This window comes from Aplidium turbinatum, chromosome 9, assembly GCF_918807975.1.
Source record: "Aplidium turbinatum chromosome 9, kaAplTurb1.1, whole genome shotgun sequence".
Classification (NCBI taxonomy): Eukaryota; Metazoa; Chordata; class Ascidiacea; order Aplousobranchia; family Polyclinidae; genus Aplidium; species Aplidium turbinatum.
In genome coordinates, this window is record NC_137480.1 from 5,615,372 (window position 1) to 5,635,035 (window position 19,664).

The 19,664-nt window shown below is 36.0% G+C and overlaps 1 protein-coding gene across 1 annotated transcript; it reads left to right on the top strand.

Moving 5' to 3' along the window:
- Positions 1 to 527: 527 nt before the first annotated feature.
- On the top strand, positions 528 to 8,991 carry LOC145777491 (uncharacterized). The gene is made up of 9 exons (XM_082588873.1): positions 528 to 605; positions 2,016 to 2,160; positions 2,492 to 2,500; positions 3,086 to 3,264; positions 5,798 to 5,900; positions 7,351 to 7,500; positions 7,744 to 7,931; positions 8,231 to 8,396; positions 8,855 to 8,991. Exons 1-9 carry the CDS (start codon positions 528 to 530, stop codon positions 8,986 to 8,988), a joined length of 1,152 nt encoding a protein of 383 aa, XP_082444999.1. The 3' UTR covers positions 8,989 to 8,991.
- The last annotated feature ends 10,673 nt before the right edge of the window (positions 8,992 to 19,664 follow it).

The following is a 19,664-nucleotide window of genomic DNA, read 5'->3' on the forward strand; positions in this document are numbered from 1 at the left end:
GATATCAAACAGTAGTTCTGACTAAAGCAGTGTTTCTTAACCTTGTTCCTCCTTGGCACCACTTTGAAATCACCGACAAGTTCTTGCACCCCTTTCTAGATTGACTCAAAAGTAATGTTGTTTTCATAGGTAAATAACAAAACCATTGTGTTTCTTTAATCTTTATTCATATAACAGACAATAAAATATCACAATATGATGCTTTCCTTATAGACTACGTGGGATCTGAAAATTGTGTTATTTTAATATTTGTGTTTCTATCTATCTCTACGATTTAACGTCTCCTGTTCCCCATATTGCGAAGGTTGGTGGCCAACAATCTTCAATTCTGTGATGGCATCGTTCATTCCACCGGCCTCGAGGGTCAACCAAGACGAAATCTGCGGTGTTGCCAACCGTAAATCTTCTCCAATATAGTCTAGTCAACGCTTCTTAGGACACTCACAAGGGTTATTTCCATGGACGTTAGAAAACTGAATTTTCTTCGGCCACGCGTCTTCTTCCATGCGTTGAATGTGTCGGTACCAATGCAGCCTTCTCCATCTCATGACATCTTCAAGCTGATGGACGCCAAACCTGGATCTCAGCTCTTCCATCGTCATCCAGTCAGAAAGGCACTTGGAATAGATCCATCGTTCCATGGCAATTATCATTGCAACATGGCCGATTTCGCTTTTGGTTGATCATGTCTCACGTGCATGCAGTAGAACATTCCTTACATACCGGTACATATTATGCATGTGACCTCGACCACCGAAGGAAATATCCTTGTCTATAAGAATATGTTTTAGCTCACGGAAACTCTTCCAGGCCATTTGCATCCTCACTACCATGACATATCCTACTTACAGCCTCTCGACTGGTCAATCATGCCACGATAGCAAAAGTCAAGGACGACGTCGAACTCTGCCTTACCAATAATTGTCAGCAGTTGGCTTCAAAACTGCCTTTATTTTGTTAGTTATGTGAAACATGCAAAATAGTTTTTCCGTATAGTGGTGGTTAAGCAACAAGCTCAGCGACGTATTTGCTGTTGTTTCCTATTGATAATGGCATCTAATCGTGATATGTTGGTGCTAACTACTACTCGCAAGTCAAGAAACGAATCAACGTTTTTGTTTGTTTTTTTTATAGGAAGCAGGCAGGAATATCCTGATTGCCTAATTATTCCTTAATAGCTAACTCTAATCATTTAGCCTTCCCGCACACCACAGGAACAGCTCTCCCACCCCTAAGGGGTGCGGGGACCTCCGGTTAAAAACTCCTGCACTAAAGTGTTAATTAAATATCGTTTGATTACATAATTGAATTCTTTTGTCAAGAAAATAAAGTATCTTCTGACAGGTGTCAAACCCACAACAATGCTTGATATGAACGACTCAGTTACATGTCTTGTAATGCAAAAAAATTTATTCTCACACGAGTCAGTTCTATCATATATAGCTAAAAATCGATTTCGATCAGCTAGAAGCTAGATCTTCTTCAGTTAAGCTTATTCAAATAGAATCCAGTCAGTTTTCATTAACTTGGTGCCAGAAAGTATTGTTGAGTCAACAGAGTACGTTTCTATGGGATCATCTATTTTCTATTTGAATTCTTTTGTTGTCAACTGATTTCAGGTACACTTAAATTAGGATTATTTCAACAGCAATGTGTCCAGGAAATTGTTTTCAAGCAATATTAATTGCTAGGGTCAATTGACCCCTTTGGTAGTGCTTGAAGAAAAAATATCCGGTATTTCTAGGGTTAAGTGTCTTGCTAAAGACAAAGCCACATGCGTTTGAGCGGTGTTGAACTGGTGCCCTATAGAATGTTAAACCAGTGCACTCACCACTCGGCTATGCAGCCGACTATGGTTAGACAAAATTTGGATATTTAATACTGGATATTTTTATTAATACTGTAATTTATTTTTTACTTTACAGGTTATGACAAATATGGTTATATGGTTAGACTATGGTTAGACAAATACTAGATATTTTTACTAATACTGTAATTTATTTTTTACTTTACAGGTATTTGAAGATATAGATTTTTCAGTCAAATTGAGTGGAAACAACATTAAGCCAACGACGTTTCATTCTTTGAACGGATTCCTCAGGGTAAAATTTACGTCAAATGATATTATGCAACAACGTGGGTTCAAAGCATTTTTTGCAAGTGAGTGACAATGACTAACATAAAATTTAAACAAAATTGACTCTAAAAATCTTCAGGCTTATAAAAAAAAATTTCAAATTTCATAGACCGAATCTTCGATTAGTTGTGGAAATAAATCACACAAGCATACAGTTTCATTAAATTATTAAGATTTATTATTGAGTCAGCTATGTCTAATATAACATCTGACTTTTTTTGTGTTTATGCGGTTCAATTTTATAGAAAAAACTTCTATGATATTTGAATAACCTGTTTGTCTGTAATGCATACAGTATAATTTCGACATGATTATAGTTGATAAAACTTTAAATTTTTTATGTTTACTTTTCAGATGTGGCTGGTGAGTACAAATAAAAATTCTTGTATACGACATCCAGGACTCATAAAAGAACCTTGCTGAATCCCACGTGTCACTGTATCTTGACTTTTTCTTTCCTCGTGATGTAACGAGGGGTGGATAATTAATTAATTCATACAAAACTTAGCCGTTGTTAAACAAGGAATATCTTAATTTACAAACTTCTAAGTTGTGTATCTACTATTTAGTTAAAAAATAAAAAATAAAAAAAAAATAAAAAAATATTTATTTTAATATAAAAAAGTATTCAAATTGTACTATTTAGCTTAAATATTTTAATAAAGTTGTAATTGAGATCACTCATTCAGTTTTAAATAAAATGGAAATTAATTTTAATGTTAGGGTTTGCAAGTAGAAGCCAATGTCAATGAATCACAGCATTACCTCAACTTAATTTTGTTTCTTTTAAGAGTTAATACAGAGTAGTATTGTAGATAATAAAGATAGATAAATGAGTAGTAAGTATATAAAGCGTAATATTTTAACTAATCAAATCAATTCAAATCGTCAAACCTTTATTAACTTTGAGACTTTGATACATTCATTTGTGATATGATTTGTTTCCAGTAACTTGCGGTTTCAACACTACTGTAAACAACGAATCACAAGCTCTTACACCGCTTGGTTGGCCAGAACCATATGAACATGAATTGCTGTGTTTGTGGACTCTGACAACTCAAGAGGGTTTCAAAATTCAACTTGTGATTGACTTTCTGCACATCAACAACGATCAAGACTCATTTACGGTAATTCTTTTTATGCCATTTATAACAAGAAAAATTAAGATTAAATTAAGGTAAAGTGGCGTAATAAAATTAAAACTTATGACCAAACGCACTATTATGTTCTTAATCTCAATCAGTGAGTTATTAAAAGTTGGCACCCTATTGCAAAAGTGATAACACAATGCCCCAGACAGCCACTTTATCTGGTTCTGATCGTATTTTAACCGGGCATGGTCGGGCGTGAACAGAAAATGCTGATGCCAGATCAAAACCGCATCTGGTCTGGACATGGTAGCACGAACAACGGATGCGGACGTCTGAACAGATCTGGCAATGATCTGTTTCAGATTGGAAATAGGATAGCCTACTGATAAGCAAAACATGGCAAAATGTATTTGAAACGGGTGAACCACTGGTAATTTAAATCATAACACAGCAGAAATATTTCAGTTTAGTGGTTTTAGACTCTGTGGTTTTAGATCAATAAGTTAGAAAATCAAAACTAATGGATATATCAACAAATAAAAATGTAAAATATACATTTGTGATGACAGGTTAAAACTTGGAAAATCATTAACTATAGTTGGTTTTGTCGCTGTCTGATTGGTGTGTGATTTTGAGTTAGTTTTTTACATGAAAATGTGATGAGCAGGGAAGGCAAAGAAGCCAATCTTCGTGGCCACCTTCAAAACTTTAAATGTACAAAGTCGCACAGCCGCGTGCTCATCACGTGATACTCCAAATACACGCGGTTAAATTGCAGACGTTTGTATTGCGCAACAAATCAGAAAGCACGTTAGTAAACTTCCATTTTGTTGAACTTGAAAACTCCATAGAAACTTTTCAGTTTTAAAGCGCAGAAGTTTTAAGTTTCAGTTTTGCAAAAAGGTAAGCCTGGTTTTATGTGTGTGATCAGTGAATGAAAAGCCTATCAGCAGGCTACACTACAGTAAGTGGAATTGGATAGCCTATTACAATTCAGAATGTAGGCTAATTTTTCTGAAGGTCATGAAGTTACAGAAACAAGCGTTCAGAAAATCTTAGTCGAAAAAGAAAAAATTAAATATTAGCTACAAGCATCACCGTGTCATCGTTATTGACAAAATGCAACTTGTCACCACTCACCAGGCCAAATTTAAAGTACAGGATAGGTTTATGTTAATGCTTGCTTGAAGTGTGCTGTAAGTTTGGTAAGAACACCAGAGATGGAACGCAAAGGTGAATCATACTGGACGAATTGCCGAATTTTGAGAGATAAAACAAACGCACACATTCAAGCAGTTTCTGAATATTTAAATAGTGAAGCCTCTTTTAAATCTATTATTGATGATGTTCAATCTTCTCAAGGTATGTACCGGTACACATTGTCTTAACTCTTATATGTGGACTTTTCATAACGACTTTCTGTATATATATACTATGTAGGCTATAGGCTCTTCCATTAATTTGACTTTTGAACAGTAAGGTGAGTGCGTGCTTTTATGTAGGCCAACTATTAGCGGAGCTGGTTTACAAGACCCCCCCCCCCCCCCTGGTAAATCATGACAAAGACTGGAATTGACCAAACATATAGGGTGAAACTACTTTACCTTTGCTTTGCTGTTCACACACTTCAATCCACATGTTTTGGTAAATTCCTGTCTAGATGATTTACCAGGGGGAGAGGGGGGCGGACTTGTACACCAGCTCCCTATTAACCCTCCTGTACACCAGCTCCCTATTAACCCTAAGTGTGTGAGATTACCTGTAAAAAGCTATTTTGTTGTTATTCCTGTAGGCTATTGCACCAGTCTTGGTAGATTTTGTCTGGGTTGATTTTTCTTTCAAAGACTTCTGTGTTTTCTGATTTCTTCTTGATTTATTAAGGTGCATCAATTATTGTAAAATGTTTTGTGGTATTACCGTATCTTGTTTCTTGTGTTTTTTTTTCACTTTAAATTTTACATCAGTTTCTTATTGTTTTGCAATGACACCGTTGCACGTTTTGTTGTTATTTTTGGGACATGATGTTGCTCTCCATTTGGATGTTTACCTCCATTTTTTGACAAATAATTTTGTAACAGGTTGTAAAAAATTATTTTACATTGTTAGTAATCTGTGTGTTTGTAATTACAAAGTATGGATACACTGGAGCTTGGAACATATGTAGTGGTTGAGTACACTGACAAAAAAAGTATGGCAGTTATTCCTTTGCAGTGGATGAAAAGTCCATATGAAGCTTGTTGGCCTCCATACATCAATTCAAAACGTAGCCATAATGCTGCCAAAAAAAAAAGAAGTTCCTGCTGATAATTGGAAGGTTTTTGCAGTAAAAGAATGGTTTAGAACAAGTAAGTTAGGCTATTGTGTTGCAGCATTTATATCAATAGGGTAAGATATTATACAAAATACCGATACTAAAGGGAAAAAATCTGGTGGCACAAGTGGCTGCTATTTCACTTTGTACAACTAAGCTGAGTATGTTATGTTGTTTTACGTTATGTTGTTGTTGAGTATGTTATGTTGTTGTTGGTACACGTTTTGTACCAACATGTTTAATGATTTCATATCACAGGTAATTGGAATGCTGCAAACAAAAAAATGCATTATCTGGAGGTTACTTCGAATATTGAATCAAGTGATGATGAAAATAGAGGGCGCTTTAAACGGGCTTAAAGGTAAATACAGTTTATTATGAAACCATTTTGATCATGTGTGTAAAATGACTTCATACTGGTGTTATCTATATGTATTTAGGGTCCACGTCTTTTAGGCGCAGACAGTTAGGCACCGGTCAAATAGGCGCGCACACTGTGGCATCAGGATATTTAGGTGCGGAGCAGTGTGGCGCCCGTTCATTTAGGGGCTATTCCTTGTAAAGTCTTCAGATTGTATCAGCTCAGCTTTAGCAAAACCTAGTCGGCGTTTTGACGGAAAACCAAGTTACTAAAAACTTAAGTTACTCAAGCCTACCACCCGCTTGAATATAGGCTACGGTATATTTTTTACTGATGTTTAGTGTAGCTATTATTTCACTTGAGTAAAAGTAAACTCAGTCATGTTCGGAAACTTGAATAATTTATTTATAAAGCTTTCGGTGACGCAAACCTAGAGTTACAACAAATAAATGCCGAACATGCGCATTAATAAAACAATATATTTTTCTGTTCAATATAACATTTTGTGTTATATTGAACCCTACCTGCCAAGCTGATACAATCTGCAGACTTTACTAGGAATAGCACCTAAATGAACGGGCGCAACAGTGCTCCGCACCAAAATATCCTGACGCCATAGTGTGTGCGCCTATTTGACCGGCGCCTAACTGTCTGCGCCTAAAAGACTTGTTCCTTGTATTTATATTGTATATATGCATATATCTATTTGAATAAGTGTGCACTTGATGATTGGTTTGGCCAGAAATCAAAAGTTGTTTTAACTTTTCTATCAGATTTCATTGCTATATTCTTTCTTTATATTCTTTATAGCAAGTGTTTTATCCAGTGTTTTTTGGCTGGTCTGATAAGACTTTGAGGCCAAAACGGTGTCGCTGTTTGCAGTTATGCTTATGTCTTAATGACCTTTAAGGTGCATTATAAAAGAATGATTATCTTTGATTATTATTTTGTGTGTAAATTGTTTTTCTCGGAATAGCCCCATGATATTGTTTCAAGAATGTGGATAAATTGTATTAAAGGTCTTCAACAAAGTCACAGTGGTATGACAGAAGCTCATCATCAAGTTTGTCACCGCACTCACAACCAAGTCTTTCAAAACATAAGAAGCTTTCAATAACTAGAAAAGTTTCAAATAAAACATCAGTTTTGGAAAGCTTTGATAAAGCAAACCAACTCCCGATTCCTCCTGCTGCGCAAAGCACACATTCCAGTGAGTAAAATTATTGTCTTGATTATCAGTCTTACTGGACCTGTTAGCTTTTATTGTTGGTTTACTGCCAATATTCAAACTTTTATACATTTGTACACCGCATTGCGTAAAGCTTCGTTGGTGACATACACTTTTGGGTGACAATTTTGGTTTCAATATTGTTGTACTGAACTGCAAGAAATCAAAGTATCATCTTGTATTATAGATCATTAATGTCGTGGTATTTATGTATATTTCTAGCTCCAAATTCTTTCCAAGAGTATAATACTGAAGTGAACTATAGCTTGGAATATGAGCATACTCCGAAGAAACGTTCAAGCTGGGCTCCAATGCAAACTACTCCAAGTGGCAACACGATGATTTCTTGTTCAGAACTTGGGCCTATTTTTAGTACGTATATATATGAAAGTGATTCATTGATTTGAATTTTTTATGGAGCATACAATGTATGTTGGACTATGCTTCTTACTTTTTGTTGTTACCTTGTGTTAACCATGATTGCACATATATAGTGAATCAGTTAAACGAGTGTGGTTATTTATACAAATTTTAATTAAGTGTGAAACTCATTGTTATGTTAGGTGAATCCCATTTATGGCAATGTGTTCTTTACATTATTCTTATCTTTTTCAGCTCGGATATTCGAAGTTCTTGAACAAATTCAAGCACAACAACGGTGCTTAAAAAGACTGATTTCTGAAAAAACAAAGGAAAAGAGCAGTGAAGAATTTCCAATGTTTCAGAATTTGCCAATTAATTCTCCAGAACAACTTTGTGATATAGAAAGAAAGTTACTGGATGGAAAGTTCCAAACATCTATGGTGAGTAGTTAATTACACTCACTTGACAAGTTTATTGTTTGCAGAGTCCCAAATTTATTCATTAATCATTCACATACATTAATAAGAAAAGTTTTCATCATCAACAAAGTTGTTTCTCCTGGTTAGATTTTACAGGTTGCTATTTTGATCTATGACGTTTGACACACGATACTTTTTCACGTGATTGCTAAACTGCCAGCTTTTCGTCATTGTCTATTTCCACATGTCGTTGTAAAAGTGCATGCAGGTTAACGATATAGCATAAGAATTGAGTAACAGCAGAGACTAATTTTTTACAGGTTACTTATTTGTTGGGCTTCAGCGGTAGAAGTTTGCCTGAAACCACAAGGAGAATGCTCAAGGAAACTATGGGCAATGAATTGGCTAAGTTTTATAACTTGAGTGGCAAGGGGCGTCACGGAAAAGAAGGTTTCCAGCAACTTCGATTGTATAAAGTTATTTTTGGTGAGTTGAAAATGGTAGCTTATTTGTCATCACGTTTCTGAGTAATTATTACTAAAATTATCTACTATATATTGTCGGAATGGCCCTTTCGGCTAGTCCGATTCGGTTAGTTCCCTATTCGGGTACAGTCTTTCTTGGCTAGTTCCCTATTCGGCAAATTTTTGAAAATCCAACCATAATCCTTCTGTAATCCAACAAAATCCTTAAGTAAATCCAACGAACTAGCCGAAAAAGACTGCAGCCGAATCGCACTAGCCGAATCGGACCAGCCGAATAGTAGCAGACCCATATATTGTAGCATAAGCTGAGAATCAAGTTTTTCAATTTAACATTTTTTATTAATTTTTTGAATATTGCTTTTAAACGTTTTGTTTGCTTCAGTGGCACAGCTTTTAACGTACCCTCCTTTATAAGGAACAATCAATCTTTGTCTAATGTAAAAAGTTTTCATTTTACAGCTGCCATTAGAGAAGTATATTCCGAGGCAAAGGAAGCGGACTTTCGTGCAAGTGTGGTGCATTGGCTCGATGGAGCAAAGGACAGGGATGGTGGTCGGAAAATGCGACAAGCTGACGATTCAATAAAGTTGTGAAGAAATCGTAATCGATTTGAAATTACTTGGGTTTATTTCTTAAAGTCAAACAGAAAGTGAAAACAACATAAAATGTTGACTTTCTGAAATATCTGTTGGTTACACGTTCAATAGACCTTCAAACTCGTGCTCAGGTTTGGTTTGTGTACTTTTAGGAAAAAGTGAATTACTTCCAAATCACAATGGGCTAGAAATAAGAAAAGTGTCGTGCATTACAGACCATCTTCTCAATTTCGAAAAAGGAATTTGCTTTTTCACAACTGTACTATGTGTGTATTCCTTTATGTCTCCTCATGTTATGTTTATACCATGTTGTTGTGACTGCTAAATGATCGGATGTTCATTTCTATTGTGATTTGTTATATTTTTTGTAATAAACAAATCATTGAATTCGATGGCATTGTTTTATCAGTTATGTTGAATTTCTGTCTGAATGTCGCGTCAACGGATGACAGATCATCTGATCTGAAATAAAATTATGCCCGCTCTGGTTAATAGTGGTGAGCCCGATAGGGCGTGTTCAATTTTGCCCGATCGTGGCTAGATCTTGCCCCGATGTTCATGCCCGATCGGGAAAAAATGAGCACGCCTTATAGGGCACACCACTATTAACCAGAGCGGGCATAATTTTATGCCAGATCAGAGCCGGATTAATTTTGCCCGTCGATGCCAGATCTGGTAAAGATCATTACCAGATTAAGTGGCTGTCTGGGGCGGCAATGTAGAAAATGCTGAAAAAATGTCAATTGAGAAATGTTAAAGAAATGGAGAACAAATGAGGCAGATAATGCTTGATTTCGTAATATCGGCACACGGCAACCTTTTACTAAACATAGAAAATTTGTAGCATCAATCCTGAAAGGACCAACAAAATGGTGGAAATACAACAGCTAATTAAAACCAAACGATTGCAAGTGCCTTTTATCAACCAACCTAAAGTATGCCTTTCAACACAACTTGCCGTTGACCAGTGCAATGGAGACGAGGCTTACCAGGGTTTCTGCAGCGCCATAATAACCTTAGTAATTGCAGTAATATCACGTAATAGATGAACAACTTGCACATCATTCATTCTGGGTGTGCCACATAGAACAGTTTCCTCTGCTGCCATCTGATTTCTCTGCTTGTGTTCAATCTTCCCAGAAATAAATGATCAGATTGACGCAAAAAGTGATTTGAATAGGTTTCCACAGGAATAAACGATTTACAAGCAGCAATGCATGAAGTACATTAAACTAGTGGGAGTGCCTTCCTTGGGGAGGGGGGCGTAAATATTCTCCAAGGGGCGCTCAAAAGTGGTCTTCTATTGCACTAGCATACAGTAGCCTACTATTGTATTGTACAGTACAAGTGGTAAACAGAAATGATAGTAAAACACACCTTACTTTGTCTCACGAGTATTGACTGGAAATGCTTTCATAGTTTTAACTTTAATTTCCAGCGCTTATTCTTACGTTTGTTATTTAGTTCATTGTTCGGTAACAGTGGTTGTTTTTAACGTTTTTTATGTCAAGTTTCTTTTCTGCACGTGCAAGTATGAAGATACTTAACCTCGAAACAAACTCAACTGTGAACCTGACATGCAATTGGCGTCGTCTTTAACTAAGCCATGAATTAAACTGCTAGCTTCGAAAAAGCATCTATACAATACATCTTCTTCACATAAACAAGAAAAAGTAGATTATCATCCACTTAATCTTTTGATTTCTGTCTGGTGGAAATAATAATAATAAAACTTGTTTTTATATAGCTCTGTAGGCTATCCATCGCAGAATGCATTGCTCCACAGCGCTTTACAAAGCAGATGGTTTAAAAGCAGCCGTGTAGAAGCGCAACTGAGTACATTATTACCCGAATCTATTCCTCAGTGCATGCCAAGCAGGAATTATAGATTCAATACCTTTTTAAAAAAGTCTTTGGTATGATCCGACAGGGTATCAAACCCATGCCTACCAATTCAGAAGCGGTCGTACTAACCATTAAGCCACCGAGCTGGTTCTAATAGAAATTTTGTTTGAAAATCCAAAACATGAAAAATTTATGCAGTTTCACTTTTATTCATAACTTAAACGGGAAAAGGGGGGGACACACGTTTCAAAAGTGACGGTAAAAGGAGTGCAACTCAAAAAGCTGAAGAACCAATGGCTTAGAGCATAGCTGAAAATGTCACAGGAAGTATATCGTCAAACGTTTGAAAATCAGCTTGTTTTGCTATTATTTTATATGCCAAAAACTTGATACTCTCTATCAGCAGTCTCTTATCGTTGTCCGGCTATTAGGCCTACCTTTTTTTTAGAATAGTAAAGTAAAGATTCTCAATCCCAGAAGACAAGTGCACTCAAACAAACAAAAAAGAAAAGCAATAGTACTCGGCTAATTAGTAATGAAAGAGCTGCGATGGCAAAACAATAGGCTATTTATTTCACAATTTATTCTCTATCTAGATATATGATGAATATTTGGGTCCGATTCGCCTTGAATCATTTTCAAGCCCTCAAGCATATTATGCTGCTGATGTGATGAAAATAAAGTTTTACTCTACGAAAAACCTTGAAGAACGAACAAGATTTAATGCATCAGTTGCAAGTAATGATTAGGCTAGATTAGTCAAAGTAGCTTACATTAACAACGTTGTCCGACAAATTGTTCGTAAGCAATTGTTCGTAAAGCAATTGTTCGTAAGCAATTGTTCGTAAAACAATTGTTCGTAAAATTAATTCTTCGTAAAACAATTCTTCTTAAAGCATTTTTTCGAGCATGCAATTAAAATTTGATGTATTCGAAGAAATGCTTTACGAAGAATTGTTTTACGGATTTCATTTTACGAAAAACAGTTTACAAACAATTGTTTTACGAACAATGGCTTTACGAACAATTGCTTACGAACAATTTGCCTATAACCATTAACAACAATATATGCAATTCTGCAAAGTTTTGATTTTTGTTAAGTTATATTCTATTCTTCTAAATTATTTTTTTTGAAAACACCTTCTTCATTATCCTTCTGGTGCTTCAATATTTAAATTTTATTTTTAGGTTTCACGTGTAAGTGGACAAGAAACAACGGTATGATGGTTATCTCAAACGCCAAAATAACGCATTTGACTGCTTTGGCCCAATCAAGTCTGTATTTTTGTTGCGAGAGTCCGTGGAAAGAACACATTCTATTAAACATTAAACTTCAATTAGGGCCATTGAAATACTTTTTTCTTCTTATACCATCCCTAACATCAATAAACTATGTTTTATTTTTAGTTTTTTTAAGCTTCATTGATTTCATTAGAGATTTTGATTTAAATTGGTAAAGTTATTAAAATTTTAATCAAACTTTGTGATGACGCCAGCATGCTCAATATCTATACTCAAAACCTATGCTATCTAAGATTACACTGGTTATAACAATTTTCCAAAAGTTGCTTGCTTCCGAAATGAAAAGAATCAATTTCAATGTATTTTTGGACGCTGAATCCAAAAATCTAGGTTAAAATACCCAATTAGCTTTAGTTTAAAAGATACGCAACACCAGTGGATTTATATAGCCTAGGCTACATATCGCAAGCCTTGATGCACTTTATTAAACACAACAGTAACAATTTGCAACTATAACCTCATTGTTGCATGCGTTTCGATTTCAGAACAGCATATGCAGCAAGGGATGATCATGTTTATATAATAAATTTCAAATTTATTTTGTTTACTCTTCATCTTTTGGCCTTTCATTTCTATTCGGTTAATAGAGTATCCCTCTAACCATCATCCAGCAAAAGTCAGTAAGCATTGGTTGGTTCTGTTTCTTCTGGTATCCCTTCTGTATTGTAGATAGGCTTTGGTAAAATCGATCACCATGCGTATCACTAACCTCACTATAATTTGGTGGAAAACGTTGTTGCTGTGGAGTCAGAGAGGCATGGAGTCGGAAGAAATTTGGTATGTCCGTAGTCGAAGTCGTTAAAAAGGCAGACCTCGTTAAAAAAGGCCGACTCCTACTTGATTGAAAACGATAAAAAATAAAAATTTTGTTTGCAATCTTTTCCCAAAATGTGTTTCTTATTCTCCGTATTGACTTTTACAACTTCACAAAAAAATAAAAAGCAATGTTTGTTCTTGTTAGTTTTTATGTTGACATGTTTTGTTTTCGCTGTGATAGTCAGAACTAAGAGCAACTGAACTAACAATATGCTAATGTGGTCAGTGGGTTCATTTCAAACCATTGGAACCGCATACATCCCCTTTTTTCGTTGAGCTATTGCCGAAGATTTGCTCCAATAGAGGTACAACATATCTAAATGGTTCAACTCTTATCCTATTCATCAAATTTGCATCCTAAATACTGTATAACTGGGATAGCCTGTGTTTTTAGACTTTGAAGGTGTCATACCACACTTATGTGTAAAAAAGTCATTGTGCTACAAATGTGGCAGAAATTATCCATTCTATTTAAACCGTTACAAGTTACCTACGGAAAGAACAGTAATGGCTAAACACATTAATCCTATTCGGACTAACGGCTGGACGTGTTCCGTCCATACCTAGAACTTTCATCGATTACATAAAAGCTACTCGCTCAAATGAACTGAAGTTTTATGACTGTTGCTAAAAGTTATTCATCTTTGGTTTAGTAATAGAAAGACAGTTTTGTGTAGTATAGTTTTTTTAATTATCAGGAGTTTTTGACACCCTACTCCAAAATTATGCAAGTTATGAGATGGTTCTGAAAAACTTTATAATCTTGTAAAAGCAAGTTAACAAACATTTCTATTGTTTTATGCGTTGCAAGATTTACTGTGTCATCTACATGGCTACAGACCATTTCGGATTACATGCATGACTGGACCGTGAGTGCCTTTAACGAAGAGATTAGCGATTTCAAGGCGATTATAGCGGAGATATGAGACAAATTTGAAAAAAATCGACTACTTTTAGATAAAAAGCAATAGCAAAAAAATGGTAGAGTATGTGTGTTCACTTAAAATTTTAACCAGTTTGTCAACAATTTTGCTCTAACTTTGCGAAAAAAGCAACCTCGTAACGTTTTTATATCAAAAGTTATTAGCAAATGAATGCGTGGATGGAATAAGTCCACACGTCATGCCATTAGCTGCCACAAATAGCTAGGTCAGAATAGGGTTACAGCTATTTTGAAGTTTTAACAAGGCAAACAAGACAACAACCCAACTCAAACATAATATGTCAAAACAAAAACAATATGAGCTGGTGCTTCATCTACTTTCACCAAACATATTAAGTGCCCAACTCCAAATGATCGAGGAAAGCTCCAAGTGAAATAACGCAAGCTGCACACATTTTGGCATGGTGCCATATCTCGAAAACTATAGCTAATCAAAAAACTGCAACCTGATATTTGTGTTCAGTGAACCGAAATTAAGTAAGATTGACTCAATTCTTTTCAGAAGCAAATTGGCTGTCACCCAGTGATTTTAATTATCTACTTCTAAGATGTAGTCTATCATGTATTATGACTGGATGATGGCAAAAATATCTGAATGCTGCCTGTGTCAACAAATTTGTTTATAAACAGGTTTGTGTATGTTACGGCCAAATTTCTATTGGTCTTCTTATCACAATTGACGCTGAGAAGCTCAACGAGAATTGATTTTCAGATATTCCGTAAATTATTATTGTTATCTTTCTTTCAGCAACGTGTGGGTTCAATGCAACTGCAAGTGATGAGGCTCAACTTCTTACATCCCCTGGATGGCCACTTCAATATCCACCCGATCAGGAATGTCAGTGGATTCTAAATGCCCCAAACGAGTTTCAAGTCAAATTAATAATTCAGTCATTCGAAACGGAAAAAGAAAACGATATTTTGGAGGTACCAATGCTATCAATAAGGAAATATTAGGTTTTGGGGATGTGCAAATAAAAACTTGCCCAAATATAACCAACTGTGCCTTTATAAATGTTGTGACTTATCATACATTGCTTGCAGCTTTTCACCGAACAGTAGTTTCGTATTGCATTTTCACACTTGAAGGTCTTTGTCTTTTAGCCAGTTTTTAAAACATATTTCTGTATTGGTAAACTGTATTGAAAACACACGGCAGTGCAGTCCACCGACAGTCTAAAATCAGTAGTGCAGTCTACAAATGTTTTTTTCAAATACATTACCTCATAAGTTACAAGTGCTATGCTACTTTACACTTTCAAAAAATATACTGTAAATACCCTTAATTAATAAACACGATGTCAAGAATTATTACAGCTACATGAGGACTGTAAGTGCAACAATAGCTAGACAACGGAAGGACTAAACAAATTAATCACTTGGACAACCTTGAAAAAAAACGCAAATTATAAGGAAAGCTAAAAATGAGATGGAGAAACGAGATCGGCAAAGAATGTGGAGCAACAAACCTAAAAAAATACATGATCGACGCACCACTCAGTATTGCACCATCAATTCATGCTCAGTGTTGCCAACCACACTTAATCAATGGGTACCAATTTTTTTCTAAATGGGTACCAAATTGATAAACCGAGTACCAAATTTTTTCAACTTTAAAAATACGGTGACAAAATTTTTATCCACTTCATTAGCGCAGAACGAAATTATGACCATAATTCTTTCTATTGAGTTTTTTTTCCGTTCAGACAAATTTAATCTTTTCAGACAACTTTAGTTTTTTTTTTGTGCATTTCGCTCTTATCGTGTCGAGCCAAGTTGGGTCGATGTGGATTGACAAGAAGGTTACAAACTTTATAGTAGCTGAAATCTTTTTTGTCTTTGTTATTTACCAGGCTAGATTCAGGTGGGATGCACGACCAAGTGAATTCAACTTCCCATGCTTTCAAACGCTTACGATTTTTATGATAGCATTTGGTTGCTTTTACTTTTGCCATACACCATAAAGCAAAACAAATTAGAAGAAATGACACTGCAATGGTCACAGAGTCACCGATTGGTACACAGAAATAAGCAGTTTAATACAATTAGACAATTAATCAGTTAATGTAGCAGGCCTAGCCAGGGCCGGATTAAGGGTACTGTAGGCCTAAGGCTGTTTACTAGAGAAGGGACCTATTTACTAGAGAGGGACCTATTTTTGCAAACCAAGCTACAAAAAGTATTAAAAATACATAGCCTACATGAAAAATTGAAATTATTTACTGCAAAATAACATAAACATAACAGAAAATTGACTAATGATGGCCAGTGGCATAGCCATAATTTTTGAATGTTTTTTTTTAACGGCCGGCTGGCAAAGCCCGTCGGGCGTGTTCGCCTAAGACGAGACCCAGCGGCGGGGGTCTGGGGGGGCCTCCCCCAGAAAAATTTGAAATATTACTTTGAATTTGGTGCATTCTGAGAGCATTTTCAACAAAAATGTGGGTATAAATATTCCTGTAAAATGTTGCTGTCCGGTGGCATAGCAAAAGAATAAGATCATGTTTTCTTCGACATTTTTCGGAAATAAAGCTAAGTCTCTATGTTTTCTTGTTGCTAATTTAAGGCTGAGATATTTAAATGTATGTTTGGTATTGGCAAAACTCGCTCTTTTAATGCAGTTTCGTTTCAACTTAGGCAAACTTTATTGACATAAAGAGACTGAAAGCATCATTCTCAATATCGTGACGTCACACGCGGGCCAATGGGGGAGGATTGAAATCCCCAACCTCTCCCCTCAGCGCCGGATTAACCATTAGGCTAATAAGGCTATAGCCTTAGGCCCTGGTAAAAATTCGGCCCTCAATTTTGTAAGGCTGACAGTGATACAGATCCAGTACCAGTACAGTACAGTTTTTGCTTAAAAACGAATGACTGAGTTGAGTCAATACATATGAAGAGCCCATTTCCAAAATCACGTTGGCGCCACTTTCACCGAAATTGAGTTTAGAGCAGGGCATTTCAACCTGGGGGTCGCGAGCCGTTTTTCGGAGGTTCGCAAGGCGCTTGAAATTCCAGTGTATTGTTTTCAATTCTTTTTTGCCAAAAGAATAAAACTGTGTTTTTTCGCAATCGCCCATTCCTCTACTTGAGGTTATTATATCGTTTAAGCTTTCAGACGTTGCAAAGGCTTTAACTATAGGAAAGCATTCGATATTTTTCACCAAGTTCTTGTACGTTATTTTGTGCAGATCAAAGTTAACCAGTAACAACGCTATGGTAAAAAAGCAAAATTATGTAGAATCCTATGCAAAATATAGATTTCTCAGTATCGTTTTTAATGGCATTGTACAAAATCAGTGTCGGTTATTTTGTTTGAAAGTTCTTTTAGCAACAGGTGCAGCACGCATTGACAAACTTAATAGTTAAAAATATGCAGCACCAACCATCTCACTGAAATTAATTTAAACAAATCTATAAAAGATTGCAATAAATTCAACCGGTGAAAGTGCGAAAATGTAGGTTATTCTCAATATTTTTTTCTCCTATTAATTATCTTGCTAACCTTGATAGAAAAAGGAAATAACAATCGTAGGAAATGTAATAAAAGCCGTGATAACATCGCAAAAAAAACGTTTTTTTGTTTCGGAAGTTTACGTTGGAACAGCAAAACTAAACATAACTGGATGTTGGCATGAATCAAATTTAGTTAAATTTTGCATTAAATATGCTTTTTTTAAATACTTTTATGGGGGGACGCGAGACTACATTGATTGCTTTGAGGGGGTTACGGTGGAAAAAAGGTTGAAAATCCATGGTTTAGAGTGTCATCAGGTGAAGTATTACCATAGGTACCTACTATCCATTTCTTTCTTTCCAAAATCTTTTCCATCTGCTTCAAATTTGACACAAAAAATTGCGTTTGTTTCCAAAACCAATTACGCGCCATCATTAGCCATTTTTCTGTTATGTTTATGTTATTTTGCAATAGCCTAAATATTTCAATTTTTCATGTATGTATTTTTATTACTTTTTGTAGTTTGGTTTGCAAAAATAGGCCCCTCTCTAGTAAACAGCCTTAGGCCTACAACACCCTTAATCTGGCCCTGCCTCCCCCCCTGGCTACGCCACTGATGATGGCTTATAGGCCTAATTGGTTTGGGAAACAAACACAATTTTTATTGTCAAATTTGAAGCAGATCAGGGGTTATCAACCTTTTTACCACCGCGACTCCCTCAGAGCAATCAATGTAGTCTCACGTCCCCCCATAAAAGTATTCAACAAAAAGCATATTTAATCCAAAATTTAACCAAATTTGATTCTGCATCATTCTAAAGCATGAATTTCATGCCGATATCCAGTTATGTTTAGTTTTGCTGTTCCAACGTAAACTTACGAAACGAAAAAACGTTTTTTGCGATGTCATCACGGCTTTTATTACATTTCCTCCGATTGTTGTTTCCATTTTCTATCAAGCTTAGCTGGATAATAGGAGAAAAAATAACGAGAATAATCTACGTTTTCGCACTTTCATCGGTTGAATTTATTGCAATCTTTTATGGATTTATTTAAATCAATTTCAGTGTGATGGTTTGTGCTGCATATTTTTAACTATTAAGTTTGTCAATGCGTGCTGCACCTGTTGCTAAAAGAACTTTCATACAAAATAACCGGCACTAATTTTTTTCAATACCATTGAAAACGATATTGAGAAATCTATATTTTGCATAGGATTCTACATAATTTTGCTTTTTTACCATAGCGTTGTTACTGGTTAACTTTAGTCTGCACAAAACCACGTACAAGAACTTGGTGAAAAATATCGAATGCTTTCCTATAGTTAAAGCCTTTGCAACGTCTGAAAGCTTAAACGATATAATAACCGTAGAGGAATGGGCGATTGCGAAAAAAACATACAGTACTTTTTAATCTTTTCTGGCAAAAAAGAATTGAAGACAATACACTGGAATTTCAAGCGCCTTGCGAACCTCCGAAAAACGGCTTGCGACCCCCAGGTTGAAAAGCCCTGCTCTAAACTCAATTCTTTTTTCATAAAAGTGGCGCCTACGTGGTTTTGGAAATGGGCTCTTCATATGTATTGACTCAACTCAGTCATTCGTTTTTAAGCAAAAACTGTACTGTACTGTACTGGTATTGGATCTGTATCACTGTCAGCCTTACAAAAATTGAGGGCCGAATTTTTCCAGGGCCTAAGGCTATAGCCTTATTAGCCTAATGGTTAATCCGGCCCTGGGCCTAGCCCATGTTTTCTGAAATAAGTTATTACTGCAACTACGTTAACATTAGCCTATTTCTGTTTTAAGCAAGTTGGCCACACCATTTTTTTAGACCCTAGTGCAATAGATCTACAAATTAGTGGTGTACCAATATTCAAGTATCGGTTCAAAACAGCCAATTTTAAAGCTTGCAGCTGCCATGGCCCAAGTTTTCAACTTGTATAGGCACAAACTTTATTTAAAATCATAGATTAAGGAACAGAATCAGAGAAAATTAGGCTACTTTAAAGTTCAGTTCTTTCAGCCAGTTTCTTTCTTTCATTGGGTGCCAGATGTTTCGTCCCGACGTTTCGGCCCTACAAGACATCGGCTACTTTGGTGGAAAGTGCGAGATTGAGAGTGGCAAAACACCGCCTAAAGATCTCAGAGACGAAACATCTGGCAAGCGTGCGAGATTGAGAGTGGCAAAACACCGCGACCGAAAAGAAGTTTTAATCAAAGTCGGCATGTAGCTGTATTTTAGACAGTAGCTAACCCTAACCCGAGCTACCGCACGCACGCCGCGACCGCGGCAGCGCCCTTGTCATGG

What these genes read in the sequence shown, in the direction of transcription:
- LOC145777491 (XM_082588873.1), top strand. Translation starts at nt 528, where the DNA reads ATGCAGCCTTCTCCATCTCATGACATCTTCAAGCTGATGGACGCCAAA. An exon ending in AGAACTTGGGCCTATTTTTA is followed by an intron (nt 7,501 to 7,743) that starts GTACGTATATAT and finishes TATCTTTTTCAG; the next exon opens with CTCGGATATTCGAAGTTCTT. An exon ending in ATTGTATAAAGTTATTTTTG is followed by an intron (nt 8,397 to 8,854) that starts GTGAGTTGAAAA and finishes TTCATTTTACAG; the next exon opens with CTGCCATTAGAGAAGTATAT.